This window comes from Arachis ipaensis, chromosome B4 (assembly GCF_059453495.1).
Source record: "Arachis ipaensis isolate K30076 ecotype BB chromosome B4, ASM5945349v1, whole genome shotgun sequence".
Classification (NCBI taxonomy): Eukaryota; Viridiplantae; Streptophyta; class Magnoliopsida; order Fabales; family Fabaceae; genus Arachis; species Arachis ipaensis.
Genome location: NC_142439.1, coordinates 1573377 through 1598735, shown reverse-complemented (window position 1 = coordinate 1598735; position 25359 = coordinate 1573377). Strand labels below are relative to the sequence as shown.

Sequence of the window (25359 nt, the reverse complement as noted above, 5' to 3'; positions counted from 1 at the left end):
GTTGTCATTTGACAACGGCCGTGGTTTTTTTCTCCGGTAATTGGAGTTTCCACGTTAAATTCTTGTGTTGTGATTGTGTCTATTTTATTTCTCTGTCAAAGGTGTTTTCTCAAGGGGGAATGGTGTATTATTCCCTCAAGTGGTATCAGAGCTTCGGTTCGGTGAGATTTATTCTTAGTATGCTCTGTGGTTGCAGCCTAGTCTGACCTTCCACATCAGAAAAGAATTTTGTCCCTGTGGCTTGAGGTTGATCTTTGGTTGTTGTTGTTGTTGCTGGAAGACAGTGTGACACTGTGAGAGTGCTGTTTGGAAAGGTTCTGGCTAAGGAAAGACTTGGTATTTAAGTGTGTCCATTGTGACCCACCTCTCTTTCCTGGGGACCCTTCCTAGTGCACAGTTGAGTTATACTATTCCAGTATACGGTTGCAACAATGTCAGGATATTCAAGTGCTGTGAAGTTTGAAATAGAGAAATTTGATGGAAGAATCAATTTTGGCTTGTGGCAAATACAAGTCAAGGATATGTTGATACAATCAGGTTTGCACAAGGCGATCCTCATGGTATTACCGCACTGCCATGGATAAGGATGAGTTGTGGCAATCGGGTCCACAATTGCACACGGGCATTGGTTGGCGTTGAGATGCAAGGTGTGTGGCGGAGTTAGGTCGATGGCTGAAGAACTTCCAGGAAAAGCCAATTTGGAAGTTGCACCATGAATTTTCAGCAAGGTTTCGATCTGTACCAAGGTGAAATGCTTGGAGTGGTCTAATTCCAAGTGAGTATACTTTCATGGTGGAGTATGATAGTTCTCTGAACTATGATTGTCGGTATAGACAATGGCAGCAAAGAATTGTCGGTGTTGACAATGGAAGCTGAAGATGTGTGACTATTTCAATCAAGGTGGAGATTGTTAGGATTTGGTTGAATTAGTCCCACATTGCTCAGGATAGCAAATGGAGTGGGTGGCCTAGACTATAAATATGAGGCTAAGTTCTCCATTTGTTTTTGCACCAGTCAGAAACACTTTAAGCTTGTATCTGATTTTTCTTTTCCTCTGTACTCTTTGATTAGAGAGTGTTGTGAGGTGTAGTTAGATATTTGCTTTGAGAGAGTGTGGGTGTACTGGGGTGCCGGTGAGAGAAAGAAGTCTATGTGTTGTAACAATTTTCACATAGTGATATTCTCTGGTTGTCATTTGACAACGGCCGTGGTTTTTTTCTCCGGTAATTGGAGTTTCCACGTTAAATTCTTGTGTTGTGATTGTGTCTATTTTATTTCTCTGTCAAAGGTGTTTTCTCAAGGGGGAATGGTGTATTATTCCCTCAAGACTAATTTTGTTATTTTATTTTCAAAAAGTATTTTTTCAATTCTTTTGCATCATCTACTTCGAAAATATTACGAATATTCCTGCTAATATAATTTTTAACATTCTTTTCGATAAAATTTAATTCACAATGACAACCAATTGTTGTAACAAGTGTTTAATATGTTTTACTTGGTCTAATACCAGTTCATTATTATTCTCGATTGTCTAATACACTTCTGTGTTGTTTAAACATTTCAGCTTGATCAGAATAACATAAATGTGAATGAGTCAAAATAACTTTAAAAAGTGCAGTAAAAATGACTAATCCTACTTATGATTATTTTATAAAAGGAGATATAAATTAAGGTAATAAAAAGATCTGATCCAGGGAAATGGGAGCCTATAATGTAAATTTAACGTCATTTTATTCAAATTTCGAATGGATGTTTGGTATACTTCACTTTAATTTATTTCAGTTGTACCATATCTTGGGCACTCTCTGATATACAGCTACAGTACAATACATGGATTTCCCTCTACACGAGTAGCGGGTAGGAATATGGCTTCGCCAAATCCTAGCTCGGCTGAGATAGGTATGGTAACATAAAAATGGAGAGAAAAGTTCTAACTAAGGTTGCAAGAATCGAATCAGTCATTGAATCAGTCAAGTGACAAATTTAAGGCTGCATTTGTTTAGAGAGACATAGAGACAGGGACACAGAGACATAAAATTGTGTTTGACAGAGAAGATATAGACAGAGATAATGTGTCCAGACTCCAGAGACACTGAATTAGTGTATTTTGTGTCTATCCTGACAAGAAGGACACGGAGATACTAACAAGGGATATAATTTATTTTTTATTTTTTCTTTCATTATTCTTGTTAATTTTTTATAATTATATTTTTTATTATTATAATTTTTGTCTCAAATTGTTTGAATGAAAAAAATGAGAATAAATTAGATTTTCATAATTTGTTCTAGTTTATCACCAAACATGATACAAGAACACAAAATTTTGAGTCTCTGTCCTTTATGTCTTGTTCTCAGTGTCTTGTCTTGTCCTGTTCTCAGAAACAAACACAGCCTAATAGTTTAATGGTCCAATTGGAATCGAACTGTGATTGAACCGATTTAATTAAATATACAATAAAATCATTAAAATTTCATTATATAATTTCAAATATTCAAATTTAATGTTTTTTAAACTAATAAAATTAAAAATTTTATAATTTTATAGGGTAATTTGTTCACATTTTATCATTAAAATTCGCAATAAATTTTTTTTAATTAACTTCTAAACTCTAATCAAACTCAATTACTTGACAACCAAGATAAGTACTCCAAGAGAGGAATTCTTGTGATATAAAAAACAAAGAAATAAATTCAAAGACTTAGAATTGAGAACATAACTATTGAGAAACAATTTACATTGATCAAATTATTTTGAACTAAAAATTGAATTACACTTTAAATACAAGGTCTACGCTATATGTATGGAAGCTATTGACATAAAACAGAATAACTAACTAATCAATAGTCTAACTACTCTTCTTTCACTCTTTCTTGAACCGAATCTTATTCTGTTACATTATTTGTATCCTCAATACTAATAGAGTATTCAATAAAAATTTAGAATCCAAAACTTCTACGCATCCAAAGTCATCTAAAACCAGAGAATCCAAAAACATAAAACTAAGTAAGGAATCCAAACTCAGTATCCAAACTAAATTCAGAATATATCAACAACAATCCCAACTCAGAACACAAAATTATTTCAGAAAATTTAATGAAACACTATCAACCATCAACCATCAAAATTTAACAAAATAAGCAAAAATGAACAAAAACAGAAAAATTAGCAACTCAGAATCAGATTTCAGCAACTAACAAAATAAGAAACATAAATTGAAGCAGCTTTGCTGACGGCGACGAGGGAGGAAAGTGACCTCAGCTAGAGAGAGGGGCGATCAAAGACAGAAGCTTGACATGAAAGAGAGAGAAAGAGAGGGGGGGGGGGCTTGATAACACGGACAGAGATATGAGTTCAGGACGGTCGATGATGGCGAGGACAGAGGCGGGCTAGATGACAAGGGCAGAGGCGGCGACGCCAACAGCATCTCTGAGCAAATCTGGCGACGCAAGGAGAAGAGATCCAATATAAGAGAATCGGCGACGGTGGGGCTGAACGCTAGCTAACGAGAGGAGTCGTCGGTGACGGCGGCTGGGCGTTGGCTACTGCTGGCTGGGCTGGAGCTCAGAGAGGGAATGGCTGCTAGGATTCTATTTGTGTGTGTGAGAGAGAGAGAGAGAGAGAATGGGGTTTATGTATTTTTTTAAACCAAAAATCTTAAAAAAAAGTTCGGTTCAAATGGTTTATGAGTTAACTATCGGTTCAACTAGTTTGTACACTAATTTTTTGTTAGATGGTTTTTCATTTCAATCGAACCGATCAGGAGACCAATTATCAGTTAATCTAATTGAATTGATCAGTTCGGTTCGATCTTCGGAACTATAGTTCTAATCACATGTATGTTCAAATGCCACACATATGTGGCTCATTTTTTTTAATATGAAGATTGTCTATATGTTATGCGATGATATGGAGGTAGGGTGTGTTACACAATGATATGACGGCTGTGTTTTTTAAATTTATACAGGAGAAATCAGACCGTCCGATTTATTTGTTGTGGAAGATAGACACAAATTGAATGGTCCAATTTATTTGGTGCAGAAAATTTTCGAATTCTAAAACACTTAAATTGGTAGGTCCGATTTTGGTGTTTTTATTTTATTTTTTTAAATTTCAAAAAAATCCAAAGTACATTCAAAAGGTACAGAATGACTATGGAGATTTACATCAATAAAAAAAACAAAATACAAATCATACTTGAAAATTTAGATATAAGATTATATCTTAGTTTGGAACAATAATTTAGAAACATAGCACAACAATTCATATATTGAACACAAAAATTATGCTACATATCAAATGCTTGATCATATTGTAAGTGGTATCAAATGATACTGCATCATCAAAATATTCAAATGCAGTTGATTTCTTGTATCAGTCTGAAATACATTTTTAATTGACTTATTAACATTAAGTTCAAGCTCATAAAAGAAAATTTGATTTTGCTCTTTTATTCTCAAAAATTTTTTTTCCAATTCTTTTGTATCATCTACTTCAAAAACATTACGAATCTCTCTGCTAATATAATTTTTAATATCCTTTTTGATAAAATATAATTCACAATGACCACCAATCACTATAACAAGTACTTGATATGTTTTACTTAATTTAATACCAATTTTATTATTATTCTCGATTGTGCGACAAACATATAGGCTAAATTCTCTGTGTTGTTTAAACATTTTTAGCTTGATCAGGATAACACGGAGTCATAACAACCTTTGAAATAACTCAAATACTAATATTATTCACTATATATGCGCGTAGATTTTTGTAAGACATCTTGCAACAAATGTCTAATTTGTCTTCAGAGAAGGTGGTATACCAAATTTTCTATCCCCTTCTCTACTTTATGTAATGAGTTAGTTTTTTATTTCATTTTTTTCCTATTTGAGATCCTTATTTTAATAGAAAAACCTACATGCTTAATATAATCTTTATAGAATTTTCAAACTTTTTGAAGAGTGTTAAAAATCATTCCCACTTTAGCACATACTAATCATCAACATCATAAAAAAAATTAATCTTAAAATAACCACAATGAAAATCACATAAAAAATAAGTTTTGGTTCATTACAACACACAAATATTTAAGCATAGCACACAAATTCACACATATAGAACAAAAATCAGAATCATAAAATAACACTAATTTATCAAAAAACTCAAGTAACAAAAACTAAGATCGTCACAAATAACTAGAATCAAGAACAAAAGAACAAAAATGTATACAAATAGAACATAAATATCGAGCATAGAATAACAACACAAGTAATCGAAATTAATACTCTGATAGCTCACACTAATTTGTCAGAAATCATTAAACAAGTTTTGGTTAGTTGCAACACACAAATATTTTAAGCATAGCACACAAATTCACTCATATAAAATAAAAATCAAAATCATAAAACAATACTAATTTGTCAAACAGCTCAAGTAACGCATAAATAATCTGAATCAAGAACAAAAGAATAAAACTATATACAAATAGCACATAAATACTGAGCATAGAACAATAACACAAATAATTGAAGCTAACACTCTGGTAGCTTACAATAATTTATCAGAATCATTAAAAAAGTCATTCGTATTTCTTCAATTACGTTCAATAAAAAAAAACTTTCAATTCACACTGATTTAGCTCATATAAACTACAATTTTTTTATTATCATCGAAGATTTGTTTATTTAACAAAAACTCAAATCCAATTTTACAAGTACTGTGTTGTAAATTGAAAAATTCTAAAACAACGTGTAATTAACATAAAATTATAAACAAAATGTACTAAATATATAGCACAATACAACAAAAAATAGTAAAAAAGAAGGTGTTGAGAATGAGTCGTTATTCGTAAATGGAGAAAGAGAATAAACATAATAAAAAAAAGAGAGTGATGCATAAATATATTTTTATTTTTAACAACTTGGTTATATTTGATTAATAAATAGACTTAGTGTTTGTTTGGACGCTATTATTTTGATTAAAAAAATTTTTTTTAATGAAAAATATTTTTTTTTTTTTAAATTTTTTAGTATGTTTGACAAATTTCTAATAGTAAAAATACTAGAAAAATAAAAAAATATTTTTTTTCAGAAGCTGTAATTTACATCTTTTTTTAAAAAGTATTTTTTTTAAAAAAATAATTTTTATGTAATAAATAAATAAAAAATATTTTTATATTGTTATACCCAAACATAATTGATAGATAAAAAGATATTTTCACATAAAATATCAAACATAAAATTACTTTTACTTCTTTATAAGATCTTTTAAAAAAAAATAATTTAAAAAAAATCTTTTTTTAAAAACTAATCCAAACAAACCCTTAGACATCTAGTATATTTGATAATTTTAATACATGTGTCTTTTTCACTTTTAACATGCTTTTTTAAATAAATATATTACACACACCACATAAATAAATTCCCTTTGAAAAGTAGCAGCAAACCAAACCATCCCACACATTCCACAAAATTTCGATGAACAACACTAGGTGGCTTCTCGTTTTGTGCCACGTGTACATATTGCCACGTGCGATCTTCGCACTGGCTAAACCCTCTCTCACTTGGTCACTTCCCACGTCATAAAACATCACACGAAGCAAAGCTCTCCTCTAATTTCTATATTTTAGTAGAGAAAGAAAATATAACTAAAAAAAATAAAAGAAACGCAGAAAAACCCTTTGATTATTGTCAAACCCGTCACGCCTCGCCTGCTGCTGGTCTGAGTATTATACCATCCCTCGCCACATTCCCTGCAATTCATCGCCTAACTTTCTCGGCAACCAAACGCTGAAGGGAATGCGATCTGCTTATTCAACCGTAGCTTTTCTCCTTCTTCCCCCCTTCTCCGAAACGCATTCCCCTTCCTCAACCACCTTCTTTCTTAATCCTTGAAACCGAACTCGTTGCTAAATCCTCAACTTTTCCAGCTGCGAAAGACGATCCGAGAAGGATAAAAAGAAATGGCGTCGTTCTTCTCGAAGCCGGCGTTGATTCTCTCGTTCTTTCTGCTTTTCTTCCTCTTTCCTGCTCAATCCGCGGTGTTCAGCGTAGATCTGGGGTCCGAATCGCTCAAAGTTGCTGTCGTGAACTTGAAACCTGGTCAGACACCGATCTCTATCGCCATCAACGAGATGTCGAAGCGCAAATCACCGGCGCTGGTTTCCTTCAACTCCGGCAACCGTCTCCTTGCCGAAGAAGCCGCTGGCCTCACCGCTCGCTATCCGCAGGACGTGTACTCCCAAATCAGGGACCTCATAGGGAAACCCTACGGCTTCGCCAAGAAGTTTCTGAATTCAATGTACCTCCCTTTCGAGGTGAAGGAGGATTCCAGAGGCACAGTGAGCTTCGTGGTGGAAGGCGATGGTGGCGCCACTCAGTATTCCGCGGAGGAATTGGTGGCTATGGTGCTGGGCTATGCGGTGCATTTGGCGGAGTTCCACTCCAAGGTTCCGATCAAAGACGCCGTGATATCGGTGCCGCCTTATTTCGGGCAGGCTGAGAGGAAAGGGGTACTTCAGGCGGCTCAGTTGGCGGGGATTAATGTTCTCTCGCTGATAAATGAGCATTCTGGCGCTGCGTTGCAGTATGGGATTGACAAAGACTTTTCCAATGAGTCCAGGCATGTTGTTTTTTATGACATGGGTTCTGGCAGTACCTATGCTGCACTTGTGTATTTCTCAGCGTACAAGAGCAAAGAGTATGGGAAGACTGTGTCTGTGAACCAGTTTCAGGTATGTGTGAATGTATTGGCCAGTTTTAGGTATGCGTGCATGATACTTAGGTACAAATTGACCTGCAGATAATCAACAAGGGACTCCAGGACTTCAGTGACTTGTATTAGCCTAAAGCAATTAACCATTATGTGTTTAAATATGAAATCTGATGGAAAACACCACTGTATTTTCAATATTTCGTATCTGATGCGTGTGATCCAGAATTAAATGAAGTGATCAGTCATTCATTACGTAAATGCTTCCATGATTTCTTCCTGAAAAATTTAATCCTCTTAACTTGCTCACTTACTTTGTAATCTGTGTAGGTTAAGGACGTACGCTGGAACGCAGAGCTGGGTGGCCAGAATATGGAACTCCGGTTGGTGGAGCATTTTGCAGATGAGTTCAATAAACAAGTTGGTGGTGGAATAGATGTGAGGAAATTTCCCAAGGCTATGGCAAAATTGAAGAAGCAGGTTAAGCGAACAAAAGAAATTCTTAGTGCAAACACGGCAGCTCCTATTTCAGTTGAATCACTTCATAATGATATAGACTTCAGGTACCGAATTATAAATTTTCTCACCGCTCCTTCTGTAGTTTTGATTTAAATGAATTTGTATATTCTTATTGTATACTAACATTTTGAAACGCTGATCAAAATTTTGTGTCGTACTTAATAAACAATTATATTAAGCCACTAAAAATGTAACCCTTGCAAACATACATGGTATTGAATAAAGTTATGCTGCTTTAAACAAGCATGCCATGATCTTGCCTTGTATAATGATGCAGCTTGATATGTTCTGTGAATATTACACATTTTCCATGTTTGGTTTGTCTTTGGGTTTTGTGATCTGTATGCTTTGGTGATATATTAAGTTTAAAAGCATGACCTTCACTTTTCTTTGTTGTTATTTTTCTTTATTCTAAAGTATTAAGAATCCTAGCAGAGAATAATTTTGAAAGAGAAGGATTGAAAGGAGGGAATCTGTGTGAAACTTTCATTGACTTATCAATTGATGGGTGAGGGGAGGAAAAGGCTTTGGAGGGAAACCTCATTCATGAGTTTTATTATTTGGAGGGCTAGGGTTTTGGAGCTTTTTGTTAATCCTCCAAAATCCCCATTGTCAAGTTCCTCCAAATTGGAGGTTTCATGAGATTAATAGATTGTTACACTTTTATTCCAATAAACTATTGTATTACTATTTATTCCCTTTTACTTTTTTGTACTTAATATTCTAATAAAAGATAAAATTGTAAAAATATACGGTCTGTCTTCCAAACCTCACATTCCTAATTATTTTAAACTCGTGAATGAGAGGGGGTTTGAAAATCTCAAACCCTTCCTTCACTTCCCCTTCCTTCTCGTCTAAAACCTTTCTTTCCCTTTCCCTTGCAACTTGTAGACACACCCTAAAAGGTACAAGAAAATGAAGTAGAGAGCATTACTACTGGATCTAATAACTCTGGAGTAACATAATAATGGTGGAGTAACATATCAGAAATATTCTAATAAGAACACAAACCAATGTCTGAGCAATGCCATAGCTCAATTTTGATCTAATTCCAATTGTTGTCTTTGTCTTTTCATCTCTCACTCATTTATGGCCTTATAGTCTCTTTCCTTTATCTACCAGCTCATTGTTCTATTATACATTATAGGACACCACACCCACCTTCATATTTCCCTCGTTAAGATTATAGAAATATCATCTAATCCCTCTTCAACCCGTGGAAACAGCCACTCGTGTAATTATCAGGTTAGGCTGCATATATTACACCCTTTGGGTGCGGCCGTTCCCCGGGCCCTACATTAACGCGGGATGCTTGTGCACCAGGCTGCCCTTTTCAAGTTGTCTCTTTGTCTTTTATGTGTGAGCTGTTAATGTTAGCTGACCTAACTGATACTAATAGGAATCTAAGGGAAAAACTGAATACATATAACTTAATGGGCTGATTGTAGTCTCAGATCAATGAAATATAATCTGTTTATTCATTTTATACTTCTATTTTTATTATTCTTCTTTGCAAACAAAATTCAACACAAATGAAGTGCATCAAAATGGGAAATTAACCTATGTAGCATTAAAACTCGCAACGTATCATTTATGCAAGCACTGCTGTTCATATAAGAGATTTAACTTTGCGGGAAGCTTTGGACTTACAGATAGCCAATAGGTTTACCAAGGTAGATGGAGGTTATATCCAAGGGATGAGTTAGAAATTGAAAGTATTATTACAAGAAAACATTTCAGATGGATCTAGAGATCTGGCCTCTGACTGGATATTGCTATCTCCACTTGGATTTACAAGCTAAAAACATCCAAGAACCAAGAAGGAACTTGAGAAAGAAATGCATTTTGATGGATGAAATTCTTTTATATGATCAAACATCTCTAAGGAAGTGCTTGCTTCAACCAAAATGATGAGAAAGAATATACATACCTATTTGTCAAGAAATGTCTTCAAAATAAATTCTTTTTTTGTCAACAAAAAAAAAAAGAATCTATTTGGTGTTTATTATCAAATTACAATACATTAGACTTTATTTAATACTTAAGGCTTCTAAAGAGATTTAAATATAAATGGTTTGAACACATGATTTATATTGCTACTTTGGTATTGTTTTAATCATGTAGCTGACCCACCTAGTGAGACAGGACTTAGTTGTTGCTGATGTTGTAATTCTTAAGGCCTTTTTCGATCATGCCTTCTATTCTTCCAGGAGCTCAATAACCCGTGAGAAGTTTGAAGAGCTTTGTGATGATATTTGGGAACAATCTCTTCTGCCAGTGAAAGAGGTGATTGAGCATTCTGGCTTGTCAATGGACCAGATATATGCGGTGGAGTTGATTGGAGGTGCTACCAGAGTGCCAAAGCTACAGGTTTGAATAATATTTTCAATTTTTGTTGTCATTCTTTGGGCAGTATGCTGTTAGGGAAGGTTGAGAGTTTATCTGCAAAGTTTGAGATCCATCCTTTTATTCCTTTGCATATAATATATGTACATACAGCATAGATATTTTGACAAAATGTTTATTCTTGTTGTCAATCTTTGTAATCCTTTTCAAAATTGAACCCATTTTACTTGAAGATTTGCTTGGAGTTGGTATTGCTATCCTTTATTGATATAAATAGTGAAGGAAAGTGAAGAGAAGCTCATATGGTCATGTTCCGGTATAGACATTATAACTGAAATATGCAAATTAACTATCTTGAATGAAGTTTAAATATGACGAAATTGGGATTAAATAATCTCCCTACCAAGTTGTCAACTTATGCGTGGTACCTATTTATTTTGGAAATGGTATGCATCGCATTGTGTTTTTAGTGTTGTCTGAAACACCCATATTGTCTGTGTTTTTTGTTTAAGCAGAGTATTTCACTCAACACTACAGCATTATGCCCAGAGATTTACTTCTTATATATATATATATATATATGTTATTACAGGCTAAGCTTCAAGAGTTCCTTGGGAGAAAACAACTTGATAGGCATCTTGATGCTGATGAAGCTATTGTTCTTGGTGCAGCGTTGCACGCTGCAAATTTAAGTGATGGAATTAAATTGAACCGCAAGCTAGGAATGATTGATGGTTCTTTGTATGGATTTGTGGTTGAGTTGGATGGTCCTGATCTTCTGAAGGATGAAAGCTCGAGGCAGTTACTAGTACCACGAATGAAGAAACTACCGAGCAAGGTAAACCAGTTCATGTTCTTGCTTCAAGTCACAGCATACTATAAGAAGAATTTCCTGATACTTCATATTGTAAGAAGAGCAAACCAATTGATTATACTAATGATTTATTGTATTGCATACTTGCCAGATGTTCAGATCCGTTAGTCACAACAAGGATTTTGAAGTGTTGCTAGCTTATGAAAGTGAAAATCATTTACCACCGGGTGTCACTTCTCCTGAAATTGCAAAATACCAGATTTCTGGTTTGACAGATGCAAGTGAGAAGTAAGGATAAAAAACTTTGGAACTAGTTATGATTTGAGACCCTTAAGGAATTGTTTGCATACAAAATACTTAGAAACTCTAGTGCCCCCTCTCTGTGTTTCTCTAATATTTTCCAGATACTCATCTCGAAACCTGTCGTCCCCTATCAAGGCAATTATACATTTCTCTCTAAGCAGAAGTGGAATTCTCTCTCTTGATCGGGCTGATGCTGTTATCGAAATAACAGAATGGGTGGAAGTTCCCAAAAAGACCCTGACCGTAGAGAACTCGACTATTTCATCGAACCTATCAACTGAAGCTGGTGCTAACAACAATTCCACAGAAAGCAGTGAAAAAATGGAAACTGATAGTGGGGGTAATACAACCGATAGTAATGCGGAGGAGATAGTAGCTGCTGAACCTGTCATGGAGAAAAAGCTTAAAAAGAAGACCTTTAGGGTACCATTAAAGGTGAAGATAATTACTTGCACCTAGTTTATGCTCTTGAAATTGTCTCAAGGGGAAAATTTGAAATGTGAGCTAATATACAGTATTTACTTTAACTTGTGGCAGATTGTTGAGAAAGATCCTGGAATGTCTCTGTCTAAAGATTTTCTTGCCGAAGCCAAAGGAAAATTGGAAGCACTAGACAAAAAAGATGCTGAAAGAAAAAGAACGGCCGAGTTAAAAAATAATTTAGAAGGTTATATATATACCACTAAGGAAAAGGTTGGTAGAGAGAAATATGCTTATTGTTTCCTTTAGTATAGAAGGCCTTCATCATTTATATAACTTGTAAAGCTTTATCCTTTCAGTTTTCCATTTTCTTTGGGGTATTTGAACTCCTCCATGGCTCCATCCCACATCTTGGCCCAAAAAAGGGAAAAAAAAAAAGAAAAAAGAAAAGGGAGTGACATTATCAATTTGAGAGAGGCAAAAATATATTCTCCATCAAAATTCAACTAAAGAATGAAAGTTTTAATAAGCATTTCTGCATTTCTTTTATTCTGTCAAAAACTGTCTATAGCCAAATTAACTAACAAGCTTCAGTCCTTCAGTCTTTATCTGTCCTCAAATATCAAAATAAACCAATTGAACTATTTATTATCCACTTGTTAGTGCTGTATGCTATTTTTCAACTTTTCTTATTGCTGCGTTCTTTTTATTACCAGATTGATACTGTTGAAGAGTTTGAAAAAGTTTCTACAAGTGAGGAACGCCAGTCCTTTGTTGAGAAGCTTGATGAGGTTAACCTTTTCCTTTGGTGACATGCAAAAAATGTTATCTTGTGAGAATTCTGACCCAATCTTCTTTCATTTTGTTAGGTGCAAGATTGGTTGTACACAGATGGTGAAGATGCCAATGCTACTGAGTTTCAAGAACGTCTAGATATGTTGAAAGCTGTTGGTGATCCAGTTTTCTTTAGGTTTGTATTTTGAGTTGTAGAGTAGCACCAGTAACTTTATTGTGCCTTTATAGCATGGTGTTTTATGAATTGGTTAACATCTGTTTCAGGTTAAAAGAGCTTACAGCTCGACCAGCTGCTATTGAACATGCCCAGAAATATCTCGATGAGCTGAAGCAGGTACCAAATTAAAAGCTTAAGATGTAATGTGTCTTGTAGATTTTTCTTCCATTCATTTTCAATTGTTTTAAAACAGAAAATGTGACCCTTGTCTTCATAGAGAAGACCTTTAGCGGGAACACCTTTGACGTACTTTAGAATGTTGATCAGAGCATTCAAATGACCTTCATACGATGAGTTCAAAAATTGACTAGCCACACTTATTGCAAAGAAGATTTTTGAACACGTGGGAGTGAGATAAATAGATAATTTAGTTTCTCAACTAATTTTCTATACCTTCCTAGCTTAGATAAGGATTTCCCTTTTATGTAGTAGAAGTTTGATAATGGGATCAATAGGAGAATCAATAGGTTTGGCTCCAAGCAAGCCAGCTTCGTCTAAGATGTCCATAAGCTGTGCATGTTCAATGCCTAAGAAGTAACAATTCTATCAAGGTGTTTGATATGAAAGTGCTGACATGGATGTTGTTTAATGCGAGTTATGCCATCATCACCACTGCTAGTAATGACAGTATCATCAACATATACAAACAATCAAATATGTGCATCCTTGAGGAGTGTGGTGGTATAACACAGAGTGGTTTCTCCTTTTCATGCCAAATTGTTGAACAACAGAGGATTATCTACCAAACCAGACTCAAGGGGATTGCTTAAGACTATTAAAGGGATTTGTGGAGTCTTTTGACAAGCAGAAAGACATATGGTATCTGGAAAGATTTTGATAGAACTAGGAGCTAGCAGAAGGTTAGGATTTTACACAGTTCGAACTACCAACTCAGAGAGAGAGTTTCTCTCCAACTCTAAAGAATTAACAAACAGCAAAAGTATGAAAAACATAACTACAACACAGCTATTTATAGGTAGTTAGGAGTAAAGCTAACTAACCAACAGCCAGCTAGACCAAGCTAAAACTGCTCACTATCAGCTACTAGAGTAGAGCTACTTACCTCTTCTCTTGTAGAATAGCCCAAACCTGTTACTAGATGCCATTCTATCAGTTTTTTTTTCTCACTAGGCTTTGGTACCATGTTAACTGTGACCGAAGGAGAGAAAGACATAAGAATTCTGTGTTTTTAGCTACACACCGAAGACTGGTTTTTATAGCTTGAAAAGGGAATATGTACCCGATTAACTACCGTTTCACAATAGATCCTATAATTCCTAATCCATTTAATCATAGATATTCTAACATCATCCACCCACCCCTCTCCTTCCCGCATATTTCTTGTCTTCTCTTTCTCTCTGTATGTGCCACATGATCCTTTTAAAGCTCAAGTAGTTATGAACTTTTACAGAGATTATGGTAACCATGTGCTTGTTTTATTTGATAGGATAGATTTAGAGGATTGTGCTTGTTTTATTTCTATTATTTTAAATTGACTTTTGAAATTGAGCAATATCTCAAATCAATAAAAAATTTTCGTCGAACACTTCAGTTTTCAACAAATTTTAATCACCAAAGCATTTGCTAAATTTTTTTATTTTGTTAGACAAATCAGCCCCCACGTTAGATTGTTCGTCTATATGTAGGGATGAGAATTTAAAAAATTCTTAGGGATTGTTTTTGCTTAACTTTTTACCAAAAGTTGGCATGACGATTGATGTGTCTAATAAAATAAAAAATTAGGGACTAATTTGGTGATTAAAATTTTTCGAGGATTACAGTGTTCAACTAAATTTCTTTTGGGGATTGATTTGGGATGTTACTCTTCCCAATTTGAAGGAATTTTGCAATATAGAAAATTTTGAAAGGTTCAAAATAACGAATGGAGAAGTGCATCTGGTGCAATTTTCAATAGAAAAATATCACACTTAAGAAAAAAAGTTACCACAAAGGAGACTTCTGAGTGTGAGAATAAGAATAATATGTTGTGGAGATGTGAATGCTATGTTGAATGAGCTGACACTACTACACTAGATGAGATTTTGTTGAAAAGTTAATGCATGATTAAGTTAGGACTTAGTGGTACTATTGTGGAACTTTTGAATCATGCAGTAGGTGGTTTGTCTATGTGGAAGTTGGATGGGTGGACTTTGGAGGGTAGTTCAACTATTAGATGTAGAAGGTGGACCAAGAAAGGTTATAGGTGAAACCATCAAGAAACATTTAGCTTGAAATAGTCCATCTATAAACGGTCATGATGGCATCATTTGATCCATCTAGTCAACCAAGTGGAAAATGACTATTGTATAAATGGAAATATTGATAAAGATGCTTATCTGTTCTTTATCTATTTTTTTATTATGTCAGCCCTTGTGATGCCATTATTATTAGATTTTGTTTGAGCAATGTTCAACTGTCTGTTGCATTTGGGATTCTAGATGTGTATAACTTTTTGTTATGAAACTATCAAACTCCATGAATATCTTAAAATGACTGCAGTTGCCTTTATTGAGCTTTAGTAGATTATAAAATGCCGTAATTTTCTTTAGAAAACCAGTTTGATGTTGAACAAACGGAACATGTGCAAGCACTTGGATATACGCTGGTCTGTCTGGTATATATCCGAAGTAGTGTCTGGTTTACATAGTTCGTGTACAGTATCAATTAGGTATTTGGGTATCGAACTGGAAGCATTTATATATTAATCTTTTTCTGACATCTGCAGATTGTTCAAGAGTGGAAGGTAAACAAGTCTTGGCTTCCAAAAGAACGAGTAGATGCGGTACCTGGTTTAACCTGATTTCAATATTCTACATATTATTATTAGAGAAAACGACAAATAAGTCCCTAACCTTTTATTTCGAAGACAAATAAGTCCTTGACTAATTGAAAATACAAAAGCGTTCCTCACTTTCTAAAACGTGAGACATCTAAGTCCTTTCAGAGGACCTATTTGTCCGTATATATTTTGGACGGAAGGGTTTAAATGTCTCACATTTTAAAATGTGAGGGACGCTTTTATATTTTCAATTAGTGAGAGATTTGTGTGTTTTCGAATTAAAAGTCAAGGATTTATTTGTCTTTTTCTCTTATTATTATTATTATTATTATTATTTGGAAACTCATTCTTGGTTTTTGGGTCAATTATTTTCTAGATTCTAGATGATGCTGAAAAGTTAAAGAAGTGGTTGGATGAAAAAGAGACTGAACAACAGAAGTGAGTTCATGCAGTTTTAATTTGTGTTACCTTTGGTTATTTCAGTATTCTATTGGTGTCGGTTAGCATTTATTTTGATCTTCCTGACTAGTCGCTAGTGTTTGGCCATTGAGGAAATTGCATTGTGATTACTGCATGGTGGGCTTGTTGTAATTGGTCATGGAAGTTGATGTGGTGTTGTGTACTTTTTCTGCAGTATTTCTGGATTCAGTACACCAGCTTTTACTTCTGAAGAAGTACTTTTGAAGGTGTTTGATCTTCAAAACAAGGTACTGTCTCTCTATTTTTCTTGATCAAGACAGTTTACAGGTCCAAGATGGGGTCATTGCCTTATTTAAGTTTTCTATACTCATTTTCAGGTTGCCAGTGTTAATAAAATTCCCAAGCCTAAGCCTAAAATTCAGAAACCTGTGAAGAATGAAACTGAGAGCAAAGTGCAGGAGGATTCGGGTAATTCTAACTCCACCTCAACTACCGGTGATCAATCCGGTGACAGTTCAGAAGGCACAAGTGATGAATTCGCTGACAATCAAGAAGGTCCAAGTGTTGAAAAGAATGATGAGCAAACAGAAGTTCATGATGAGTTATGACCGAGCAGGAAAGCATGTAGGCCCAGTTTTAATCAGCTACCTGCAGAACTTTTAGTTAGTAGACTAATTTCTAGTGGATAGGGGAGAGGATGCATTGTCAATTTTCGGCGATCAGGAGAATTTATCTGAGGAAGTATTTATGGATGAATGGTTAGTTTTAAGGTTAGAAAATATGGTTTCTAATTATTTTCCTCTTGCAACTTAACAGAAGAACAGAGGAGCCGGTGTTGTGGGTTTTTTTTTTTCCTTGTGTTTTTGTTTTTTTTTTTTTTTTGTGTTGGGGGGGGGGGGGGAGGGATTAGGTTTTTTAAATTTGTAGTTTACAATATGAAGGGTTATATTATCTGCTGAAAGATTATAGGGGAGTAAATGAATACTAAGACTCAAAGTCGCTCGAGAGGGCATTTATAGAATTTTTTAAACAGCTTTTTCTTTTTCACTCCTATTTACACCAAGTAGCTGGTTTAATTTTGTTAAAACTTAAAACTAACTCTGAAAGACTGAACAAGTTTTTTCACCCAAAAACAGTGTTATTTCCCTTTCTCTAATATTCCAGTTAACGGCAATGAGGAAAGGCGAAAAATAATAGATACATTAATCAGATTAGCTATTACATGTTTGCCTGTTATATTATTAATTATAATTATAAAACCGAATTTAAATGGTAAATGTTATAAACAATGAAATGAGAAAGATGCGTCTTCCACGTTTCTTTCATGTCATCCAGGTTTCATCGTTTTGTCATGTTTCCTATCTTTATTTTGGAAATAAGAAATTATCTTAAAAACTGGCAGAAGAAAAATTTTTGTCAAAAAGAAAAAAGTTTCATAAATAGGTTTACCATTCAACTTGGCAGAATATCACAGCTGCGTAAGAAAAAACAATGTAAGAAAGTTTGATAACTTCACTGAGTTTAGCCGAATAATGCTACTGGTATAAAACAGTGAAAAGAGATATGAATATAAACCTATACAAAGTAGAAAATAAAACTGTACAATGAAGTTTCAATAAATTTACAGAGGGAAGCCAAGCTTAGCATCATGCATTGACTGTTGTTTATCCCTGAAAGGGGATTTAAATTGATGATTTTCTGTACGCAATTCATATATTAAAATGTCGTATAAAATACAAAAGTTGGAAACCTTTTATTACTTATTATAAAGTTAGTTGATGCATGATGTCAGCACCTGGCATCAATCTAGAAGAGCCAATATTTCTTCCTAGGTGCTCTAGCAGGAACATCTGTAAATAATTTGAGAAATAAATAAAAACATAAAAGATTAGGTTATAAGAAGAATTACTTTGATAGTTATCAACATTACCTCCACTTGCGTACAGTGAATTGTAGTGCACTTCACTCCAGAAGCTTAGCCATAGCTCTATAATTAAAAGAATCAAAAGGCCCTTTCAATTTTGTGTTGTGACTTTATATGAAACAATTAAAAGTTTATCAACAACGAATAAGTCTTGTTCATCCGAGTGGTATTTGGTAACACACCATAATTTACTACTTATTGAAATCTAAATCTTCCTTAAATAGTTTTGCATATATAGTTTGATTTAATAACTTACTCTTTGACCTTGCACCAAAAAACCACTTGAGCTTTGGGTCACTACTAACTTAATTATTGCAAGAGTAGAAAAAAGTAGGAACGCCTTATCTATCAATAATTTGCCTAAGTATAAACTTAAACTTACAGGAGAATGTTGAACAATTTTAATTCAAAGCTAGATACAATTACTTACTACCATTCTTTTCCCTTTTAAATTTTTCTCTTAACCATTTCTTGGACATGACAATTCATGTTTAATCATTTTCAGACAATTCATGCTTAATCATTTTCACCAGAAGTGAAACTTGTCGCTCACGGGAAACATGGCAACAACCACCATGACGCAAACAATATTCAAGCCAAATGCAATTCAAGTCAGGTATCATAGTAGTCAGCAGACATAATAGAAATATAGAATTGATTTAAAATACTTGCCTATAGTATAGTTTTTGTCCGTAGGAAGGATCTCGACATAGCAAGTGTCTCTGAACGAGGTGACTAAACAGATTTTGGCATTGAACTGAAAACAAATAAAACACATCCATGAGTAGTCAGAAATCAATTTTAACAATTGAAAGAACAGAATTATGGAAAAGTTATATCACAAATCTAGATATTACAATCATAAGAATATCAAAAGAAGTTAAAATTAGCACCCTTACTTTATTATTATTCTTATGAGATTTTATCAGAGGGAAAAAGTTTGAATCACAACACATCCTTTGAAACAAAAAACCAAATTTATACACTCTGAAAATCCAAGCATGTTGCAGACAATAGACTATAGACTTTACCATGCTCAATAATGCTCAATTATATAACCCAATTACAGTTAACTTATTTTAAATCTTTGAATCTTTTGAAGACACATCCTTTAAATCTTTCAAAGATTTTATCATTCATTCACTCCATTTCTTCATTTTCTGTTACTTTTCTATTGTTATTGTCATTTCCACTGGTACCAGCTTTTACAGTAACAAAAGGCAAACACATAGACACATAGTGTATCAAAGATTAATCCACATATATCAACTTTTTGATTCAGTGCTGTGTATGACCATTATTTTATTGAAATATATAACAGTTTATCAACATAAACAAGAACATATAAAGGCACCTATGTATATTTTTGTCCAACATTATAATATTTAGGAGAGATGCTTCATAACACTGCATCATAGATATTTTTTGATGAGGTAGGCTACTACTTGATTATTGTTTCCCTTTACTCATCTAAATAAACAAGTTATATTTCAGATCAATGTAAAGTGGGCTATGGATTGCTCACAATGCAAGTTCAAAGGCTCCTTGCATACGATATAAGGCCATTTATGTGGGCTCTACGTAAGAGCTTAAATATTTGAGAGGCATATTATGTCAAAATGTCATTCATACATAAAAGGGATGAAACTTGTCAAGATTTGACAGTTAAGTAAAGAAGTTAGATAATTTACCCGGTCTGCAGCTGCTTGTAGAGTAATATGATCTCCCCATTCTCCTGATCTATTGGCAGACAACATGCAAATATTGAATTAGTGTAATCTCAGAGCTATATGCTCTCAATTTTGTGGGAAGAAAAGCAAAAAGTGATCAGCAGTGATATCTAACTTTTTCATCATCTTCAGGTAGCTTTTGTACTTCATTGGTACATAACCTTCATACAACTTTTTGTGATGCTTTAGCTGTTAAATACAGAAAAAAAAAAGAAAGAAAAAACAATAAGCAATCATAGCCATTGGATTAAAAACAACAGCCAAAATTAAGGAGTCAGAATTGAATGCTATTTAATACTATTTGTTACTCTATATTACAACTAGTGGATTAATAGGCACTACATTTTTATTTACTAAAGGTTTGTTTTGTGTAATAATAACGAATGTAAGATCAGTGAAGATGGTAAGTATTTCCTATTTTAACTAGGAGGTCTTAGATTCGAGTCTTAGAAATAGCAAAAATTATATATGTACATGTATATGTGTGTGTGTGTGTCTACATGTATATCTATGTGAGGATTGATAGAACTCTAACTTTTCCTTCAAATCCTCAACAGGTGGGGGGAAAAAAGGAAAAAGAAAAGAAAAAGAAGAATGAGCAACAAAACCAAAATACAAAAGGGAAAAAGAAAACCTTGCAAGATTATGCATGTAATACTACCATGTAATGATTTTAATTCACTGAAATATTTAAAGTAGACACCGTCACACAGATATAAATGCACAGGGAGAGATTTAATAGTCACACCTGCTTGATAACCTGCCTCCTTACATGCTTGTGGTACTCGGGATTACGGAACAACTGATCTGCTAAAGCTCGAAACTGCCAGATAACATATTTGCATTCATTAGACAAGATATGAAATGAATAGGAGATTTTATCGAAACTCTAAATCTGATAAAACAAAATGAAACAGGATAAACCTGGCAATTCCCATCACCCTCCATCTGCAGTTCGGCCAAACCATATGTAACTAACCTACAGAAGATGTACAAGTGTAATTATTAAATAAAACAAAATACCTTGTGCATAAAACATATTTTGGTTTATATCAACTAAACTCTGTCTGTTCCTCATACATGTCTAAACTATCATCATGGACATAATTGCAGTTCTCCAGTGTGAAGAATTCTCAATCAAGATTATATTTTTATCCTGTGTTTCCTTTCCTAAACTGAAAAATTAAATTGAACTAATATGTGATACAAGAGAACCACATAAAAAATAATAAAGTGTAACTGTAAAGAAAAACTAGTGTATGCAACCTTTCAGACAACCTCTCATGGTCTAGTGTTGCGTCATTTACATCAGGAATCTCTCCATTAACACGAGGTGTGTGCTGCCAAGATAGTGAATTAGTATTCTTATTCCATTGCAGGTAACAGTATAAAACTAGCAGGAAAATAAATGAGGTTTGGTGAAAGTAAAATTGACAAGGTCTAATTAGTTTTGCAATTAGGAGGCGTAATTTACATAATAGGGCAAAGATTTTCATACCGGAATGGAATCTAAATGAGAAAGTCGCTTCCCAAGCTTGTTTCCATCCCTGAAATTCTCGTCTTCTGCCAAGATACGAGCAATGGTTTGATCATCCTCTGTATCCTGAAAGCTGCTGTTCAAACTTGAGCTCGAGCTGCCACTTGCAGATCTCAGGTTTTCACTCATAATTTTCGTCGTAGTAGTAGTAGAAGTAGAATCACCTCAAAAAGTAAGCTACAAAATTGTTGAAAGAAAATAAATAAGCAGAGACACAATTTGATAATGAAGCACAGATTACACTTGTCTAACTAACAATTAATTTCTGGTAGAAACTCGGATAAAGTCGACTTCACGTGAAGTTAACAGCTGAGAGCTGATAGCTGATAGCTGAGAGCTGATAGCTGATAGCTGAGAGCGGTTAGAATTTAACTGATTTGATTAAATTCTCATCTAATATCTATCAACTTTACTTAAAGTTGACCGCACCTGTCCCTTTAATTTCTGTCTCTCTCAAAAACTTCATCCCCGCAAAATACATAAAAAAAAAGTTACAATAAAACTAAGAGCTTGAGAGGAGCACAACTGCACAACTGCACAACTTAATTTATGAGCTCAAATCGTTTGAATCACGTGCTTCTTTGGGAATCATGTGCTTCTCAATGAGCTGTTAGATTATTTGTTAATAATAAACAAACAATAATTACCTCTGTGTTCCAAAGAAAGAGATAGAATAGAACGCAAGAAATAAGGGTGGAATAAGGAGGGTAAGAAGAAAGTAATTGAATTGAAGGGAGATGAAAGGAACTTAGAAGAGAAGAAATGAAGGGAAATAGTTTGGGTTTGGGTAAAATGTTAGAATGGCAAAGGCAACACGCTTCGCTTGTTAAAGTCTGAAGAGCAGAGTTTCTTTCTTCCTCAACCGCGTATATCCACCCTTGGATGTTTTCTCGTCCGAAACGGAGGGCTACAGATGCATGAAATTCTTTCTTCGTGATTGTGTAAAAGCATGTCCCGGGCACAGGGGAGGACATCATGTGTGTGACGAAAGTATGCAGTCGCCTATCTGGAAGTCTTCAACGGAGTAGTAAAGTCTAATACGACCGCAACAAATCAACAATATATATCTTGTTTGTTATAAAATGATTTTTTTTAAGCAAAGATAAAAAGACTATGTCATTTGAATTATAATTCATTAACGTTATAAAATGATTATTATAGTAGATGTCCATAATATTATCATATATAATGGAATATCAAAATGGAGTATGAAATTGAAATATAAATGTCCAATCATAATAAAGTATGAAATATTATTATTATTAATTAATAGAATATAAATTTTCATAATGTATTTCTATTATTGAGTAAGTAGGTTAAGCAAATAATATTATACTATTGTTTATTTTAAAATATTTATTTAGAGAAAATTTTAAGGCATACTAAGAATAATACATAGTAAAAAATACATATAACTACTTATTTGAAATAGTCTTTTAACTCTTTTAAAAAGAATATTGTGTATGTAATATTAATGTGAATGTATTACATTATATTAAGTGATACATATTGTAGTGTATACTTTATAATTCGATCAATGTAATTAGCTTTAGATATATGGAAGAATACTCCTTTTGAGGGGACTGTGATTTAGATTGTTGTGAAGGTGTGTTGATTTGAAAGAAGAGTGTATACCTAAGATGTCTTAGAATTTTTGGAATTAGTGCATCTTAGTTTGTTAGTTTATTATTGTGAGTAGAGTTCTCATACCATGAATCCACTATTATGCTTTTTTGTGGCTTGATACATGTGTTGCTTACTTACTTGTTTTAGACTTGTTTGGTGATAACAGATAATCATTTGGAACTTGAAAGTATTTACTTGTGTGGGTCTCTGTTTATTGTCTTAGTAAAGGACTCTCATTCTTTCTTCTGTGGATTATGTTGGGGTATGATTGAAAAGGGTTGATAGATATTGTTTAATTGTGTGTCGACTGATGCTATGGATTGAGATTGGTTGGATTTATGTTAATAATAATATATGTCGATTACTGTTAGTAATATATTTGCTGTGTAGACATGACGACAGGTAGAGGAGGTAGGTCGAGTCGATCACGTCGCCCAGTCATCGCTCTCTACCCCGTTGATCCCTGTGACATCACAAGCAGGTCCAGCAATTCATCATGATCCCAAACTCAAATTACGTGCCTCCTTTTGCTACGCTCCTTACAGATTCAGCGATGACAGACCCCACGATCGGTGATACTTCCAATGCCTCCAGTAGGATGCTCCTCCACCATCGCCTGTCATTCTGCTGAGGATTTGGCCCAATGGCATGTAGTCGCGAGTATATACAAAATTTTAAGTTTATTATGTGTTTCTATGTGTTTATTATGCATCTCTATGTGTTTGTTAATCTTAAGTTTAGTATGCGTTTCTATGTGTTTGTGAATGTTATGTTTTTTTTTTCTGTTAGGTTTGCACCAAACCCCAATGCTTGCACACAGGAGATCACCGACGTCATTAAGTCGATGTACAACTACCCGTGGCTGACCTACACGCAGATCTCGGCTGAGATCAGAGATCGATGGTTTCAGAAGTGGACCGTAAAAACCCAATAATGTTGAATTAATTAACTGTATTTTAACTATATCTTATTCCGACTAACTTTTGTAATGGTGAATTACTTTGTGCAGTTGAAATTCGTATGGAATGCGGAGCATAATCTCATTATCCAAAAGATATACGACCACCAAGCAGCCAAACGACTACAGAAATGATGAGTGACATTCGTCAGGGGCGCGATCACTTAACATTGTGGATCTGTCCAACCATCAAGAAAGAATTGGAGGCCTATTTTGCTAATGACAGGTTCAAGTGTCGCCGTTTGAAAACGTCGCTAACAGGGATTCGCCCAGGTCGTCGAAGTATATGAGTGGGACGACGACCTTCATGAAGACGAAGAGCAGACTGGTAGGTTTTTTTATCATTGTTTAATATTTTAGTAGTTACTTGAATTAGTTGTTTAATTTGTTCATTTATTTTTTTTGTTGATATATTAATTTATAGTCTAAGTCGTTGGACCGTGAGGCGACAATGACGAAAATCTTTAAGTATACCCATACTTTAAAGGTCGACAAGAAAAAATTTGCTGATGAGCAGTCAGCGGCCCATTATGTGAATTTAAATTAATCCGAAGTTTCAAATTTATAGTGGTCCCTTAGAAAGAACTCCGGCACTATAGTGGTTCCTGTGTTATTTTCGGTGCAGAATCAGCTGTCGGAACGCTGATGTGGCTATCTTTTGTTATATTGGACAATTCTAGTTAGGTGACGTGAATTCATTATAATTTGGACCCAATTTGGTCCCTCCCCTAATTTGTAACCCTAATCCCATTGTATTGAGCGTTTCTTCTGGTTCCTCTTCGTCATCTTTGTCATTTATTTTTCTTTCTTAATTTTGATAGTTTTGATGATCCTTTAAAGCCAACAAACTATACTTTTCTAATTGCTCTTCAAGTGTGCTAGCAAATTTTTCTGAACGCTACTACAAGAAATAAGATCAGTTATCTTGTCCGATTCATATTGCTTTAGATGACGATTATATTATCGAGTCCAATCTTATATTTTGCACAAAATTGACTCGTCATGTCTTGCTATTTTTAATATGTAGTAATATATGGTGGAAACCATTATACTTGGTATGGTCAACAAAAATTTTTAAGAATGGATGCTTTCTTGGTTGCAACGTCTTCAACAAAGGGAACAGGTCACAAATTTAAACTTTGAACTAAGATCCAATTTGGGTAAATAACTTAATTAAGTTACTTTTGAAGAAATATTTTAAATAATAAATAGTTATATTAAAAGTAGCTTATAAATAAGTTATTTTGTATTTGGTTTTTT

At 34.1% G+C, this 25359-nt stretch overlaps 2 protein-coding genes across 4 annotated transcripts; one reads left to right on the top strand and one right to left on the bottom strand.

Annotated features, from left to right (window-relative positions):
- The first annotated feature begins 6613 nt into the window (after positions 1-6613).
- LOC107638302 (heat shock protein 70 (Hsp 70) family protein) lies at positions 6614-17371 on the top strand. The gene is made up of 14 exons (XM_088483547.1): positions 6614-7733; positions 8042-8274; positions 10441-10600; positions 11169-11414; positions 11542-11678; positions 11795-12128; positions 12231-12386; positions 12830-12904; positions 12983-13083; positions 13173-13242; positions 15851-15907; positions 16281-16342; positions 16539-16611; positions 16702-17371. The coding sequence occupies exons 1-14, from the start codon at positions 6963-6965 to the stop codon at positions 16930-16932; spliced, it is 2706 nt and encodes a 901-aa protein (XP_088339673.1). The 5' UTR covers positions 6614-6962; the 3' UTR covers positions 16933-17371.
- A 538-nt stretch (positions 17372-17909) lies between these two features.
- LOC107638301 (Cysteine proteinases superfamily protein) lies at positions 17910-22541 on the bottom strand. Of its 3 annotated transcripts, none has more exons than XM_016341514.3 (10): positions 22163-22541; positions 21477-21692; positions 21245-21318; positions 20903-20957; positions 20727-20801; positions 20094-20167; positions 19940-19988; positions 18921-19005; positions 18255-18311; positions 17910-18174 (listed from the first exon to the last, which is right to left on the bottom strand). In XM_016341514.3, the coding sequence occupies exons 2-10, from the start codon at positions 21642-21644 to the stop codon at positions 18131-18133; spliced, it is 681 nt and encodes a 226-aa protein (XP_016197000.1). In that variant the 5' UTR covers positions 21645-21692; positions 22163-22541; the 3' UTR covers positions 17910-18130. The 3 variants fall into 3 exon arrangements, with proteins under 3 accessions (XP_016197000.1, XP_016197001.1, XP_088339674.1); XM_016341515.3 differs by having other exon boundaries at positions 21772-22515; XM_088483548.1 differs by lacking the exon at positions 22163-22541 and adding an exon at positions 21945-22063.
- Between the last annotated feature and the right edge of the window lie 2818 nt (positions 22542-25359).